Raw genomic sequence first — 18049 nt, forward strand, 5'->3', positions numbered from 1 at the left:
TGGCCCTTATTTCAGTGAGGGTGCCAATGTGGACTTTGTCAATGGAAAGCTAACAGTCCCTCTGACCCTGAAATGGGTGAGTGAACTATTAGTTTGGCAAACAGGGGACTCTGTCATGTTTACAGTGGAACTCTCTGTCTGCTGAACTCTAAAGTACCCCTTAATTTAGTTTATTAAGTTCATCTTCTATGTTAAAAGTTTTGGGGTGATCCGTCAAGCGGGGGCTTAGAACAAGGGGGAGTCCTAAAATGTGTTTTCCCCATGCACTTTCCCATAGGGATTTTGAACACAACTATAGTTTGAACCGCTGGACGGAATTACATAAAATTTATCAGAAAGATAGATTTTGACCAAAAAAGCATGATTATTGTCATTTTGTGTAAATCAGTGCAGTAGTTTTTGAGATAATAACTGAAAATCAAATTTGTATATCTAGCGATGTGGATCCACCCGTGGTGAATACACGGCTCCACATGTCAAAGCAGGGTCCTGATTGGCTGGCCTCACCCTGACAGAAAAGTTGCAGTAGCCATGTTATATCTCAGGAAATTGTCCCCGGGAATAAAAATGTCTGTGCAAAGTGAATAAAGGGGTCAGGTAGAGGTATCCTGACCCCCTGGGTGTGTTAGACGAGTCCCAGAGGGGCCCATAAAGGCCAATAAATTGCCTTATTTGTATGAATGTTCAGATCCCCCGTAGTGCCAAGCGTGACTATGTGGGTACCCTGTGGAACTGGGAATCCTGCTGTATCTCATCAGAAGCCCACCACCTTTGAAAACCTATCTGCAAACACACCTCCTGGCATCCTCCTTGGAGGATGAAGTCCCCTTGGATGCTGAGGGTTGTTGGAGCTAAGAACCTCTCCTGTTACCACTAGGAAGTCCCACACAGCCAGATTGCTGAGAGCTCATCGGAGGCCCCACCCTCTTTGTCCGCCACTCTGCATACACACCTCCTGGTGCACTACTGATTGGGGGATGAAGTTCCCTTGGTTGTTTGAGGGTCTTTGTGGGCCAAGCACCCATCCTGTTACCACCAGTAAGCCCCACACTGCAGGATTGCTGAGAGCTTGTCAAGGGTGCTGCCTGCTTTTTCAACTACTCCGCAAATGCATCTCCTAGTGCACTACTCCTTGGTGGATTAAGTTTCCCTTGAATGCTGAGGGTCGTTCAGGACCAAGAACCCCATCTGTTACACCCAGTAAGTCCCTCACAGTGGGATTGCTGAGAGCTTGTCAGAGGCCCTACCCTCTTTGTCCACCACTTTGAAAACTCTCCCCCTGGCGCACTACTCATTGGGGGATGAAATCCCCATGGATGCAGAGGATTGTTGAGGGCCAAGAACCCCATCTGTTACCACCTGTAAGTACCACACAGTGGGATTGCTGAGAGCTCATCTACCACTTACAAACCCACCCACAGAGCTTTTCACACATCCACTCACAGACCCATACAGCCACCCACACACTCACTCAGAAAGCCATACAGCCACTCACAAACCCACTCACATACCCACTCACATACCCACACAGCTACTCTCACACCCGCATAACCACTCATATACCCACTCACAGACCTATACAGCCACTCACACAATTCACTGAAAAAATCAACTGTAATAAGGACGTTATAGTTAGGAAATATAATTTAAAAGGTTACATCAATATTATAATTATGCTCAGATTTCACTCATACAAAACCATTGAAATTCAGCAGTTATAGTTAGTGAGCTAACTATAACGTATGCCCTGCAATGCACTGCATATGACCGCACTTACTACAACACTCATGACATGGCCAGTGATATCACTGAAAACATCACTGATGACATATCAAATTACATCACTGATTAAATCATCAACAGGGCCGCTCACATCCCCACTCACACCTGCATTCAACCTCTCATACACCCACTCACATGCCCACCCAATCACTAACGTACTCATTCATAAACTCAAACAACTTCTGATTCACAGTAACTCGCTCACTCATACAACCAATTACACAACCACTCACTCATACACCCACTCATACAACCACTCATACAGCCACTCCCATAGCCACTCACCCACCCATACAGCTACTAACAGAGCTACTCGCTCACCCATACAGCCACTCACACATACATTCAGTATTTCACAAAACCATTTACAAACCCATTTACACCTTGAAAGAAACACTGCTACGTCAATCACTCACTTATACAGCCACTCATACAAACACAGACTGAACAATACAGCAACTCACATAGCCACTCACATAACCATACACCCACTCAAACAACCACTCACTCACACATACACCCACTTACATGCTCACTCAGTCATCAATAGAGCTACTCACATAGTCACTCATTCACCGATACCTTATAGAGGGGATGGACCTCGATTCTAGACTTACCCATGACCAACTTGATACACGGTTCTCTGACTTCTTTTTCTGTCCCTCCTTATCACCATCAGCTTGAATCTGCCCACCCTCATCTCCCTCCACGAAGAAATTCTCTTCCAACCCATCTGTCCTTGGCATCTACTGATTCATTGTTTGACTTTGTTGGTATTAAAAATCCTTGAGAAAGGGGTTGTACTGCATCTTTAGTGTGTTCTAAAGATTAATAACACCCTTGACCAATGAAAGCCGGGCTTCTATTCACAAACATAGGACCTAGACTTTCGAATTGCAAACAAAAATTTAATCCAGCTGGGTGATCTAACAGACCGAGCAATTGCAGGGTACTGCTGGTATTTCCTTTCTTCTTTTTGCTTCATGAATTTAGTTTCCTATTGATGAAGAGACAACTGTGTTTTGACGATGGGACAACAAGAGCTATGCACATTCCAATTGTGCAGTGATCTGTCAGAAATGCCCCTCCTAGTTGCAGTCACTCAGTTGGAATGTAAGGCATGTTTCTCTATGTTTACCATCCTCTTTATTTTAAAAAGCCTGAGATAGGTCAGATGGACATATTTAAATGTTCTTTTTTCTCAGGCTGATGATCCATTCATGTTGCTTTCAGTGTGTTTGAATCACCTGAAGCCTAGAATTTTAGGTCAGCCCTTTGTATCTACTCACATAGGTTTTTCTTACTCACTAAAACACGAGACTGCTGTACCAGCAGTTTTAGCCACTTGATTTTCTCCATCCGGGTCAACCCAAGATCGATGATGAAGGTCCCATTGTGGTCCCTACTTCATCTCCTTGCTACCCATCAAGAAAGTCCAGCTGTTTTTCACCATCCACTTTTATGGTCAAACATTGGAATGAGACAAACTAATATCTAACCAGCAATGAATCTTTTACATTTGCTCCCTCTAAGGAAACCAAGTACACAATAGAACATTGCCTAGGGTCTGTCAGGGGAACGGTACCAGGTGAAATTTCCTGCCCCCAGGACAAGACCAAGGCGATTTCCCCCTTTGGGGCACGGAGACACCTTGTGATACTTCACTCTGTTGACACCAGCTCATATATCCAAGCTCAGGAGGCCCCATACCCTTCATCCACAGTCTGTTCCTTCAATATTCTATCCTCAGAGGATCAGCACTATGCGAACACCTGTCTTATTAAACACTTGCTTCATTACTAGACTACTGAATTAAGGGTTGGGAATTCAAGAGGCTATGGCAGATCCCGCGTGCGCATAGCCAGTTGATCGCGGCCCCACCCTTTACATGGAAGGACGAGAGAGGAGAGAGACGCAATGGCGGTGAGAAGCATGGTGTTTCAGCAAGCAAGCTGATACAGTGTTGTCTGCCCAGCTGAAGTTCCAACGCCGGATACATTGTTTCAGTCCTGGAAACTACGAGAGCTGCAATGGCGGGAGGTACTGCATGGCGCCTTCAGCTGAGTCAAGGCTAATACTTGGATACATTGTTGCCATTTAGCTGCTGTGCCTTCCTGAGGCTCGAAATGAAAACGGCTCAGGGTGCATCAAAAGCCGAAAAGGAGCGAGTCCAAAAAAATCGTAGAGGCTCTACTCCCATAGCTAATTCCTCAAGTTCAGAGGAGGATTGCCCAGAGCAAAGCGAAGGTGGTCACGGGGGTCCACAGGATAGATCAGACAATGCTTGTCAAGCAGCGACAAATTCAACTATTCTGGGCATAGAAAGCAACAGTGCTGGCACAGCCTTGGAGATAGCAAATCGGGATAAAATGTCTCCAATGGAAACTTCAGATGGTATGCAATTAAACCCCCCCTGCTTGATGCCAGGCAAGAACAAGGAGTATGGAATTTCAAGAAAACAAAGCCCTCTCAATCCTTAATGCAGCCTCCTCTCTCTCCACCGCAGCAGCCTCCTAAGCAGGATACTCAAGGCGTAAAAGCTGTACAAATTGATCAACTCCAGCCCTCCTCTACAACTTTTACTAGCGAGGCTCCTCTATTCTTCCACCCAATAAGGCAGCCTTCTCCTCTTGCGTTATCCACAGAAACATCTAAAGGCACTAAGGAAGTGGCTTTCGAAGCAATTAAAATATCTGCAACATGATCTGCATTGGGCTCTGCATTGGGTTCTGCAGCCGGCTCTGGACTCAGTTTTCAGTGCGATATAAAAAGTATGCTTAATCTAATATTAGATGAGATCAGGGAGATGAACGTTACTCAGGCAGACGAAATCGCAGCACTACATACACGATTATCAAAAATTGAAGAGGCAATGGGGGCCATACCATCTAGTCTGCAGGAGGCTGAGTCAAGAATCTCTCAGTTGGAGGACCAGATGACCTCAATTCAGCTGCAGGTTTCAGAGGATAAGAAGCAAAAGTACTCGCTGGAATTGAAATTGGAAGAGTTGGAAAATCACTCACGCCCGACTAATCTTCGTCTGGTTGGTGTTCCGGAGGGGTGTGAAGGATCACAACCGGCTCAATGGGTAGAGTCCTTTATAAAAGACACAGTCCTTCCTGAATTCTCTGGGGACCTTACAATCACCTGGGCCCATAGAGTTCCAGCACAGCCATTTCCTAATTCCAAACTTCCCAGAACTATTTTAGTGAATTTTGCGGACTATCGCATTAAGGAGAAAATACGGACCAGGGCAATTAAAAGAAAACAATTTTCAACACGAGAGATCCCTCTTTGCCGCATCTTTTCAGATATGAGCGCTGTGGCTGCACGTCGCCGAAAGGAGTTTGTTAAACTCCTTTATTTATTCAAGGCACAGGGGGCTCAAGCAGGTATTGCCCAACAGTCAAAATTGCGAGTCCTAGTTCAAGGGAAGTTTCATATGTTTTCAAATCTGGATGAAGCACAGGAACTTCTGCAGCGAATTACGAAGGACAAGTAAAAAGGAACAAATTGGGGTTTTCTTTTTCTTTTTTTGTGTTCCTTTTCTCTCTTTTCTCCTTCTAGGGTGGGGTGGGGGGCGATCACATCAGGGTGCAATACCATGGCACCCGTCATGAAGGGGACCCAAGGTGGCTCAGCAGAGGGTGAGGCGGGCAATTCCCCTTCTGCTAAGGGTTTGGGTCACAGTGTTCTCGGAGAGGGCTGGGTTTGGGCTGCGGCACAGGGTAAGGGTGGTGGTGTAAAAAAAAATAATGAGCAGAATAGTTTATATATAAAAAGTACGCTAAAAGAGAAAGGGAGAAGCAATAACCAGAATTTTGTAAAACAGTATAATTTGAAAAAGCGTATGTTTACTGATGTAATTTTGAACAATAAGGTGAAAAATGGGTACTAATGCTCGTATTATTTCCATTAATGTAAGTGGTATTTCGAATAAGAAAAAGTATGGTGGCTTGATAATAGGGTTGGCAGCCTTTCTCCCCAAATTTTATTTTTGCAAGAGACCCATCTCAAAACTAATCAACCTAAACTGTTTATTTCAAAATATTTTTCTAAGGCCTATTTTTCTTCAGCTCAGGCAGCAATTCGAGGGGTGGCTATCTATCTTGGACAAGGTTTAAATTGTGAAATTGCTATGTAAATCACACAACAAACATGTAAAATTGATAGTGTCTTCAAAATTCAAAAAAGTGTATTTCTTCGACATGTGGAAGCTTGGAAATTAATAGGGCACAGTATAGCACTGCAATGAGAAGTACTAGTGAAGAAAAATGTGTTTTGGTGAAATGAAGTATTTGCCTAATATCACACTAATTAAACAGGGAAGCCATGATTTGCTCAGGCTTTCTTGTTTCACTTTATACAAAGTACCCAGGAAATGGTTATCTATTAATCTTCCCTTATGTTAAGGCCTTGCTTTTACCTTTTAATTCATTTTTCTGCAGTTTTTAAACACAGTGCGTGCAAACTTGACCCAAAAGCTGAGTGATTTACATGAGCTCCAGTTACATTATACAACGTCACATGTAGCTTTATAGGAACAAGGAGATTACATGATTTACCCAGAATCACAGGATGTTGAGCCCACGCAGAGACTCGAACCTAGCTCCCCAGTTACACAATCAGCAGCACTAATGAAATACCATATCTAAGATACAGGAACAGAGGCAGGCAGAAGCCACATGAAAGGTCGGGTCGTATAGGCTTGAAGTTCCAACAGAACCTCAAGCTGAGCCAGACTGAGGTTTCGGGCTATAGCCTGGCTCGGGTGTCAGTGGCTTTCCCATCTCTAGACCTCAGCAAGGACGGACTGACCCTCAAGCCCACCTCACAAACACCTTATTTGCCTCTACAGTGCTGACAGTAGCCTTTGCTATTAAGACATATGTTTTTATGAGGCAGTAGGAAAGCAGCTCAGCAAAGGTGTTTCAGTTAGAAAGAGAAAAGCACCTGAAGCTTTTGGGAACTGCGGGGGTAGTAGCATTGGTAAATATGTTAAGGTGAGAGGATGAGGAGTACTGAGGTATAATAAATCGTTTGGTTTATAAGAAATAACATCAATAATTAGACAATTTCGCGTCTTAAAATATCGTGAAATTGTGGCCAAAATGTCGCCATTGTGATGACGTGTGCAAACAAATGTTTATGAGTCACTGGAAAACACAAAGGGTTCTAGCTTTTCCAAAAATGTCTCTTTTTGATCATTTTTCAGAGGGCACTATGTGGAGATTTAATATTAGTCGGTATCGTTACAAAGCTTCAAAGCACCACTACTGAATGATGAACTATTTACCATGATAAAAGCCTGTGTCTAAGGTTCACTGCCCTTCCTAATTAGCCCTGCAGCTGTTAACTTTTTCAATTAGTTGGTATCAAGTTCTTGCTTTGCTTTGAATAACATGGGGCCTCTCTTTTGAATTTGTTTTCTGCTGGTGACGCTCTTGACTTCTTTTTTTCGAAACTGTGTGCTGCACCCTGTGCTCTGTATAGCGCGACGCGTGAATCACAACACTAGTCTAGTTGACCAATTGTATTCTTAAATTTAGATCCAATTAGACAAATTTGCTAAATTACAAAGATTAGTAGCATTGTTTCTAAATTCTAAATATGATTCATACATTTTTCCAATAGAGAAAAATATGTAATTGAAAACTTGTGAGTAGAAGTGTGTCTGATCTGACTTAATTCTCACAGCACTGGTTAAAATGAAGTATTTTACACATTTTTCCCAGATGCATCAACTGAGGGTTAACTGTATTCTGCTATTCAGTGCTGATCATTGGCACTATCTAACGTTAGACGATCTGAGGTTTTAAGGTGATACAAAAATGTGATTATTCGCACCAAGTGTAATTACCTATAATGTACCTGTAAAACGGCTCAAATTTCGGTTAACTTTTCGCAAAGTTTGTTTTTGTAATCCACGAAATAGTAGATCCCATGACCAATTTCAGCATACCTACCATAAACAAGTACCGGATGCATCTATATTAACCGTGGGCGGAGAACTCCGCTCCACCCGCGGAGTGTGCGGAGATTTGCCTACTCCACGTTCCGCTGAGAACGCGGAATAGGCAAATCTCTGCACACTCCACGGCAGAGCAGAGTTGTCCAGTCCCCACCACCCACCTGCCCTATTAACAATTGGGTAAAACTTTTAAAATACGAGTTAAATGTAAATAAAAAAGCCTTACCTTAGCTGCGGCATCCCCGGGCTGCCCTCTTCCGCTTCATCGCGTTCTTGGTGAAAACTGCGCGGGCACTTGGTGAAAAGACCCACAAAGGTGATACAGTGGATGCCTTTCATCTGTGGTCTTCCGTGAAAGAGGGCAGTGGATGGCAAAAAGAGCTCAAGTGGTCAAAGAATGCAATTAAGCAAAGAAAATCCAGTATGTGGGGCAAATTTATCTAACAATAATGTATGCTTGTACTGGAGGAATTTAAAAATAGTGCTCTCAATCTGATGACTTTTAGAAAGCAAAGTTTCATATGCTAATGAATGTGCCTATTATAACTGATGTGCTAAAAACCATGTACCACTAGGTTTTCTGTGGCTGCAATGCAGCCCCTGGCAGACTGCATTTCCAATTAGAAGTTATGTGACAGCGCATTAGCTAGGAAAATTCCTACAACGTGCCCGTCATAATTTGTGTCACTGTAATGAAGCCATAACAAACTACCAGTTGATTCTTGACTCGGTTCCTGTGCGTGTGCATGTGCCTGGAAAACCACCGTTACCAATGTTTGTGCAAATTTGAATTCTTTTTCTGATTTATGAAAGCATGAAAATTCCGGGGCCAATTTATTGGCAAACCACAATGTAGATTGTAGCCAAGGTTTTAAATGGCATGCTTATCCTGCCTCCTTCCACAGTTTGCCCTTCACCAGAGTGGATTCAGAGCCAATGCCAGCCCCGAGGACCCCTCACACCTTGCGTGGGAGGGTTCAGGACCCTGACTCTCTCTGTGGCATAGCTTCCACCTCTCTATTCACTGAGAAAAGCATCTTGGCAATGAAAATGTGTGATGATAGGATTGAAGAAAACCTTTGTCCGGGGAAAATGTCTGGTACAAGTGAGTCCTATGGACTGAGATGAAAAAATGGGGGCTGCAACTTTTCTGTCAACTCTAGTTGAAGATCAGTTTGCAGTGATTTTGTTCCATTCACCGAAATGGTTTAAGAAGTAGAAGTTGCAAGTTCACCAACTTTTAGGAATAAGTCTGGTAAGGGACATCCCAAGAAGATAATGCACTATAATATGATGTGGAGATTAAGAAAGTGTAGAAATTAATTTAGGATTGCTGCAACATGAAAAGTATGTATTTGTTATTGCTTTGCCATCCAATGAGACTATTTCTGTTGAGTAATAGAGTTCCTTCCATTCCTTCCTGTCATTTGGTTTAAGAAAGGGGGAATTGCTTGGTACATGTCAAGAGAATGGGTGAAATTTCACTGTAAAGGGCTGCGAATTTGGTCCCTATTCTTTTCCTTTTGTATAATGGTTTAGGAACTGCCCTCTCTAGTGTAGTGTCGGATGCCCCTTTAATTGGTAGGAAAAAGGTATCCTTTTTATTATACACAGATGATGCGGTTTTAATATCCAGAACTTCAAATGGTCTTAATGTTGTTTTCTAGGAATTTGTTCTTTTATGAGGTCATTGGGCCTGGTTACCAACCAAGGAAAGATGTTCAAATTGGCATGTAAGCCCAGAAACAATAGGATGCAGGGAATTGCTTTGAATGGTAAACCTGTCGTACAGATCGACACAGAGTTCTCGTATTTGCGGTTAGTCGTGGATGCTAGGTCTAATTAGGCACCCTGCTAAGGTGAGGCACAAATGTGTTAGTTTTGTGGGCTGCATTTTCAATCTGGCTAAAAGTATTGGTAAAAAATAAATAGTAGCCCCTTTATTGAAAGTTTATGAAATGAAATGCCTCCTGATTTGTACTTACGGTGCTGGGATTCGGGGTCTTATGGATACCAGCCCCCTCCAGGTGGAACAAAACCAGACGCTCAGGAGACTCTTTGTGAGGTGGTATCTTGACTTACTTCTTGGTCTGATTGATCCCACAAATGTCCTGTAATGTCCATGAGCTGAATCTTCCCCACAAAGCCTTGTACACTTTACCTTCTTCTGCAAATTATTTATTAATGTTACTCAAATATTTTTAATTCCGATTATACGAAGATGGGGGATCAGAAACTCAGGACAAGCCCTTGTGTATTTACAATAATTGGATTCCACATCTAATTGCATTAATATCTGCTCGCAGTATCAGATTGTGATGTCTATGCTGCAAACTTTTATGGCCACATTTGTGTTTGAAATTAAGGGCTTGATTGACTGACACTGTAAAGTGGAACTGTCAAGTAAAACGATGGGCTGGTATAGGTGCTTTCTTTTTTGATGAATTAAAGCTTCATAATTCTAATCTCAGTGACTTTTGCTTCAACTCTCACAATGTTCAGCTAAGGTCAAACTATTCAAATTTTATTATAGCAGGTTCCTACTCTTTACTTATTTCAGTTTGTGGTTGCCGAGGTGCTTTGCTGAGCTCTTCACTTACAATGACCATTAAACTGGATCTATCCCATCGTTCATCCTAGTACTCTGACTTTGCTAACAGGAAAAGGTCTCACTCAGCAATGTTACTGATAAAAAGTTGACATGAATTATTTGAGAACTCTAAAACTATACAAAGACAATGTATAAAAAAGCCAAATATTAAGGGCCAGATTCAGAGTTTGGCAGACAGGGTCCTCCATCACAAATGTAACAGAGTACATTGTCCACCAAGATCTCAGTCTGCCCTCCTCGTTCAGAGCTGGGAACACCGTAAGCTTTACGTCAGTGAAACCCCCATTAGCTCCGTCAACATAAAACTAACTGACAGTCTAATAGAGTAAGGGCCATCCCATTGCCAGTTTTATTTAGCGCAGATGGTGTGATGTGTTTTTTTCTGTCCATCACCGTCAGGAAAAGCCTGGTGGGGAGTGACAGAAAAAACCAAAGAAGACCCCCACACCCTGTCCCTGATTTTGTTTATTAACCCTTTTACTACGGCGGCAATTCCGCCGCAGTGCGGCGGCTTTGATGAGTGGGCGGGGCCGCGTCGGCCAACAGACATGCGCAGCACTACAGAGGTGTGCGTGCACCTGCCGTTGGCCGACGGAAGCATGCAACGGGTTAAAATGATAAGACCCAACTGAACATATAGGTCATAGTACCTGCTGGAGCCAGCCTTTATTTGAACCTATTCTTTTCATCCTACGTGCTAATAACCTTGCTAAAGGTGGCACTGTTCTAATTTTTTCGCTGACTATGCAACTATCAAAGAACTAATTTTGAGTTTGACCATGGCTCATATCCTTACATGGTAGTAAGTTCAAGTCATTAGGGTTTTGTGACTTAAACTGTTTTCTTGACATTACAATCATATTTACTTCGATGTAAAAGTGGCGAAATTATGGATACATGTATAAATAGCATTCACCTTCAAAGCCCTTGCTTTTAGCTCTTTACACTTATCCTGCACAATCCTCTCGGTCACACCTGACATTCCTTTGCTATTACTTCAGACACAATTAGGCAATACTTTTTTGCCTCAGTGATACTTAACAGGTGGAAGCCTGCCAGTTCACCTGAAATACTATTTATCTCAGAGACACCTTCTCATCTGCAGCACTTCAACTGATGAAGAGAAGCTGGCTCATTAAAACACAGATACGCTTTCAGCAACCTGGGATGTCTCTCTGGAAAAACCTGAAAAAGTACCCAGGAAAGTCTATCTGGCCTACATTCCATTTTCGCTCCTACTCCTGTGACTTTCGAATCCATCTACCAACTGCTTCATATTTTCACTTCCCGAGCACCAATATTCCATCAATAACATCACAGGCTAGTCAGCCCTGGCTGACAGGAGAATTTTCTGCACAGCACCACTCTTGCAGGCACCTGTCAACAGTGGCAGCCGATTATGTGCAAAGGGTAGGGCGGGCACACACACATGCACACTCTCTTTCACAGATGCAAACACACCCAGCATAAACACGTGCACACATCCATACACAGAATGCATGCAAGCACATTTATTTTTATGTATTTATTTATTTGAGTTTTATATAGCGCTGGCTAGACACAGAGGTATCAGAGCGCTTTACAGAAGGATCCACAAAATTACCGAATTACATCAGTTGCAAGTTACATCAGTTATAAGAAAACATTTCAAGAGTGTCGGAAGACGAAATAAATGGAGCTTAGAAGGGTAAGGGATTGGGGTAAAGGTGCAGGAGAGAGAAAGGATGGAGATAGGTTGGATGGAGACACGAAGGAGAGTCTGCCCAAAGTCCAGCTGGGTAGGTGAAGGCCGAGGTAAAGTCCACAGCCCATCTCCTCTATAGCTATCAGATAGCTCCACTGGGCTTCAGTCAAGCGGCTAGGTCTCAATGAGAAAACAATTAGAGAGCAAAGAGGAGGGATAAATTAAGCGTAAAGGAGAAAGTGGGTGGAGTAAAGGGGTAGGAGGGTGAGTATGAGGAAGAGACAAAGTAAGGTCTGCCCAATATCCGGCTGGGTAGGAGACGGTCGAAGAGGTAGTCCATAGCCCATCTCCTCTATAGCTATCAAGTAGTTCCACCGGGCATTGCCCAAAAAGCTATGTCTCCACGGTCAGAGGTAGGTTCACAGATTTGGTATCCTGTAGCGTAGCACGGATGGGGGATGTGTTCGAGGTCCTTTCTAAGCCTGTTTCTTTTTCAGAGGAGTAGCATGACGTGGTAGGGAACACTGTGGCAGCCATCCTGGGGTCAGGCAAGGGATTAACATGTAGTAACAGGGAGGGCTGAAAAACCTGCTTGCCAAAAAATCATGGTGGCCTTCATGCCCCCTATTACAGACCTGACCTTGGGGAGCATTCATAGAAAACCAAAAGTATGTAGGAGCAGCTCAGCGAGTGAAACACGGACACGCTCAAAATATGCTAATAAGATTGGGAGAGGGGTTGGCCTAACGGCTAAGGCGCTCGACCTCGGACCTGGGGATCTGGGTTCGAGTCTCGGTAACGACGCCAAAAACCCCCTGTGATTCTGGGCAAATTACTTAATCTCCCCGTCCCTAAAAAAAAAATGAAAGTGTGTCCTCATGTAACGTAACTGGTGCTATGTAAAGCGCTCTGATAACTGATTCGGTTCGGTTCTAGTTCGCGCTATATAAAACTCCCCCCAAAAAAAAAAGATGGGAGCCATCGCCATTTCAAGATCCGCAATTATGGAGAGCAACCTCCACACTAGCGTACACAGACACAAGCAACCTCAGCTATTTATCAAAAATCGGCATTGGGCTGGAGATCAGGCAACAATGGGCACTTTTAAGGCATATTCGGTTCCCCGCGCATAGATTGCAGGTAGGTGCGGATTTACTTTTCCCACAGTCAGGTTGACCATCGGGGACTCTACAGTCCTCCTGGTGCCCTCAGGTCTGCTAGCCTCAACTCTGTTGCCTGAGGCACCGGCAGGGGCCCGGAGGTCCAATGCTTGTTACCAGCATAGCGGGAGAAGGCCAAAAGCCCGGCCGGTCATCGCTATTGCAGGCAGGAACAGGCTTGCGATCTCCCACCTAGGTACGCATCCAGGGTCTATTAATGGCAGCAGAGGTGGGGTTGCTGCTCCTACTCCCAGGGCTGTCCAGAGGGCTTCTCCTTAGTTCCTGGTGCTCCTGACTCCCCCGACTTTGCCTCTTGGGGAGCCAAAGGTGCGCAGTCCATCACTGGTGCAGCGGGAGAAGGCACAGGGGCTGGTGGGGCTCAGCTATTGCAGGCAGCAGCAAACATACTATCTCCTACCTTTGGAGCGTGTTCAGGGCTCCTCACCTGCACCCGATTTCCTCCTGGTCCGTTGCCTGGTCTCTGCTCACCACTCACCGGGGCACCGGGGAGAGCTCCGAAGGTCATTGCGTGCATGAATGTACTTCAGCCGGTGATCAGTCTGCCAGTGTCATGTACCCTCGACCTCCCTTCTTGCCGGATTGCTGGGAAGGTCACTGCTCCCACGTTTTATGCGCTCCCTCGAGCCGCCGTGATGTGCCATGTAGGGGTCCAGCGCAGCTCACTGGTTCAGTAGATTTTCGCCGCCCGCACAGGATCCAAGCCTATCGGGCCCAGGTCTGCAGCGGCGGCTCGAGTGTGCACAGTTCAAACAGCTAGGCAGAACTCTGCAGCGCACCTCGCTCCCCCAGGTCGCCACAATGCAAGAGCTATTCCCTCGCGGCAGCACAGTACCTCAGGCCGCTTTCGCCCACGCTTCAGGCCGTGGGAGCAGGTCGACGGAGTCCCGGGTGCCCTCACGCAATCTCTATCAGTCTACCGGTCCGATGCCTCCGCACAACCGCTTCGAGGAGATTTGGTCACACCAGGCCCCCACCGCAACCCATTACAGTGGGCACTGGTGCACTGCAATTGTAGCGAACTGCAGTCTACAACATACAACAATGTAGAGGAGACGGCCAAGGACCCAGGCCTCTCTTTTCAGCACCCGGGTGCTGCCATTTTGCTGCCTGCCTCATGAGGACGGACCAGAATCAGATCGCTATGACTACGATAACGGCACCGTAGCTTCTCCAAAGCAGCCACCCATCCCCACCCTAAGCTTACGAGCAGTTATCTGGGATTCAGGATCGTGTAGGCGCCCGGTGTGCGCAGGATGATGCAGGATATTGCTCCCGGGCTGATAGAGTCACCCTAAGGTGCTGCCATCTTGTACACAAACATTCATACATACCCACACTCATGCATTCAAAATGTAAAAAAAAAAAATCTGCGGTGGTGATCTCTGGTCAAAAGAAGGAAGGCTCTGTTGTTTCGGAGATGGCTTCAGGTAAAGACGAGACGGCAGGAAACTCCCTCTTCCTCCTCTTTCCTTACCTTTTCACAGAGTGGGATGGGGTCGGTGAGAATTTTAGACCTCACCCCACTTTGTGACAAGCACCTCTGATGGATACTTTGCCCTGGGAACTATGTCAGGGTGAAAAACTGAAGCACTCAGGTCTGAGTATATCAGTGACGCTTTCCTTCATTATGAGTGGGAGGTTCACAGAAGAAGTTACTGGGCTGAGGAGGCCATGCCCGCTGGCCTGTGAAATCTTCAGCCCAGCAAATTTTGGCTCAGGTAGTCAGGCCCCTACCCATTTAGCTCATGTACAGAGCCTGGAGGCCTGACCAGATCATGAAGAGTGAGTCAGGCTGACCATTGCTCAGACTAACAGACACTCTTACGGCATTGGAAAAAGGTTGAGGGGTGGCCCCCTCTGCCCTTAACAACAGGCCACTGGACTCAATACCATGAGGCATGCAGTTCCCAATCAGAACCAAAACCATTTCTGCAAAGAAAGCTGCAAATAATAATTCCAAAATACCAACTGAAGCATTATTTCTGCCATAGACAATTACTCCTGTGCAGGTATCAGAGTTGTCATCCTTTTAGGAGTTAAATCCTGATAATATAGCTCCTAAGAACTACTAGTGTGCACTGGGATACTGTTGTACGGACAAACATACACAATAGATATTAAAATGAAAATTATTTTTTTCACATAGAAATGTTGCAGATGGGATTAAATGCATGTTGCCCCATGAGCCAAATTTTTTCTTATATGATTTTGCACTAATCTGTCCACAATGTATGCCTTTGACATGTTGGTGCACTATGATTTGTCGTCTTCACGAATGTGGACACTCAACACTTACTACGTGCTTAAAGTTTGCTATATAGAGTAAATCATTATCGTTGAATCGACATGGTTGCCGGCAGGTACGATTGCCTGCTTGCTCAAACGCCCCGGGAAATCTATTGCTCCTCTTGCCCGGAGGCCAGTACCCTTCGCGGGAGAAGCACAGGGTTCCTCTTCCAATGTTTTTACTATGAAAGGATTGGAAGAGTTTGTATAGTAATGTATTGTAATTAAATGTTTATAGTACTGCATGTCTGTGAGGAGGCGCAGAAGCTACACCTTGGGTTGTGCTTGGTTGGCAGAGTGTTGGATTGTAGTGTCACCTGTGTAGGAAGTGTTTGGTGTTGCGCAGGGCACAAGTCCTAAAAAAAGAAGTGGGGAACGCTGACGTCACGACAGGAAGTGACATCACGAAAGGTGGCTTGCACCATCAGACTCATTGCCTCTCCTCACTCACCCCTTAGATGTGATTGCATCAGAGAAGTCAGCGCCTAAGCAGCGTTCTGAATGAGCTCCGATCTCGCCCTAGAGAGGCCAAAGAGTGAATGTGTGGCTCCATTTGCTCCAATTATAGAGCTCCCGGGAAAAAAAGTGGGGGACGCCGTCCACCCGCGTGGTACCGCGACTCGAGCCCTGGTATTGCGTATGAGGACCCGAGTGGTGCTGTTGTTCTGACCTTCAGGGAGACAAGCAAAGAGAATCCAGAAGGTAGGTCAAAAGAAGAGGGTATGGTACAAAATGCTATTAAAAGCCCTCTACTGAAAGTGGGACTTAAGGACGGGAGGTTACAACATGATGTGGTCTCACTCCAAAAAAAAAGAAAAAAAGAAGCTGTCAATGCCCCGATGCCGCTTCACTGCTCACACCATCACCCTGGGACCTTCATTTGTTTCCATGATTTATATCCTGAAAACATGCTCTTAATTCCTTCTAAGCATTGGCATCCTTCGTCCTATGTGTTCTGGGATGACTGATCCGTGTAGCAAGCACGTTTGGGTTCTTTCCCCCTCCTGTTTACATAAATGTAAATTCATTGGCACGTCTATTGCCGTCATTTGTCTGCTTGTCAGCCACAGGCAGCAGGCAATTACTTGCACCGTGTTGTGCTTTCACAGCCTACACAATGTGTCAACAGAGCCCGGCGTGTGACCCCCCGCCGTCTCAATAGTTCTGTCTTATTTCGGATTGAAAAGGCGAGCTGTTCGCAGGCTGTGCGCAATGTATATGGTCGAGCCCACCTGGGAGCAGTTCGGAGTCGATTCTGAGGAGCATTTGCCTCCGCTCGGTTCTGCGGGGATATCGTCTCAAGGGCCGTTTCGGTGCAGTGACTACAAAGGCTGCCGTTGCCGGTTTTCTCCGATTAATTTCACCTCACGTTTCTGCTCCGTGTGGTTCAGTCCGCGCTAGGGTTGCTCGCGAGCGTCTCGGCGCCTCAGCCTCTGTCATTGCCGAAAATGCGGGCTGCGCGCGAAAGATGTCCAAGGCGCGAGGCGAGGAGCCGGCATCAGGCGCGGTTTCGCGCATCTTTGGTCTGAAGGCGGACTGCCGCACCTGTGGCCAGGGCTGGAGTCAGGTCTCCCTCGGCCACGCGCACTAGGTCCCGGGACTTGCACAGAAGCAGCCTTCTCCGTCTCCCGGCAGTGAGCATCCCGCACTTGCTTGCTTGGGGCATACTTTTGTCAACATGTGGACTGGGCATTCTGCTCGAGGTGAGTCTGAGTTTAATAAGCCCCTCAGTTGTGTGTTCGTTTCAGATTCAATCTGGTGCACGTGAGTGTGCACACGCAGTGCGTACCGGCGTGCAGCTGTGCCCTTGGGTGCTCATTTGATAACTGACCCAGAAGTGGGAGTGGTGGAGGAGATTTCATGACCTCGTCATATTTTGAGACCCTTTGGCGGTGGTGTGTAAGAAACTGTGGTCTGACAGAGTGTCGGGCAGTTTCAAAATCTTGACTATTCCAGTGGTTTACTTTGTAATATAGAAGTGCAGGTCTTCACTCTTTAAAGAACCTGTTTTCTCCTGAGAAGTGCTTGTAGTTTTCCATTACATGTTTCCCATCAGTGTTGAGAAGTGCAGGTGCTCTCTCTTTCAAATTAAAGAAATGCAGTTTCTCAGTGCCGGACACTACCTGCCCATTTAAAATACTGGCCTATTCGGAGTTTTCTAGGGGAATGAAAATAATGGCCTTAACGTGTTGATGTTTCACCTGATTACACGGGTCCTCTTTATGCAATATATCTTTACCTGATCTGTTAATGTGTCGGTCATTTGCAAAGAGCAAGTCTGTGCAACAAGTACATTGTATTATTTTCCCGGGCACTTTTGTCAAAGTCTACACTGACTGATTCATTTTGACTTCTTGCTTTTTTAAGTATGTCTACAGTTGTACACGTGGGTGAAGGCATAGTCGCACTTTCTGCAATCTGTGTGGGTGAGCCACTGGCCGCTCTTTTCTTCTCTCCAGACATCCACCAGGTGTGCCAGAAAACGATTTGACCTGGGCAGCAAAATGAACTTCAGCTTGTGTCAGAGAGGCTGT

General features: G+C 45.4%; 1 protein-coding gene across 3 annotated transcripts in view; it reads left to right on the forward strand.

Annotated features, from left to right (window-relative positions):
- ZNF385B (zinc finger protein 385B) overlaps nucleotides 1–18049 on the forward strand; it is a 1180505-nt gene that overhangs the window by 429878 nt on the left and 732578 nt on the right. The window contains exon 1 of one of the 3 annotated variants that reach the window (XM_078681484.1): nucleotides 16992–17218. The exons of the other annotated variants lie outside the window; for them this stretch is intronic. Coding sequence (XP_078537610.1) covers nucleotides 17194–17218 — 25 coding nt within the window. The 5' untranslated portion in view covers nucleotides 16992–17193. Of the gene's footprint in view, nucleotides 1–16991; nucleotides 17219–18049 lie in introns of those variants that run through there. 3 annotated transcript variants of the gene reach the window in all.

The sequence above is a fragment of the Lissotriton helveticus genome, chromosome 3_1 (genome assembly GCF_964261635.1).
Source record: "Lissotriton helveticus chromosome 3_1, aLisHel1.1, whole genome shotgun sequence".
NCBI classification, from domain to species: Eukaryota; Metazoa; Chordata; class Amphibia; order Caudata; family Salamandridae; genus Lissotriton; species Lissotriton helveticus.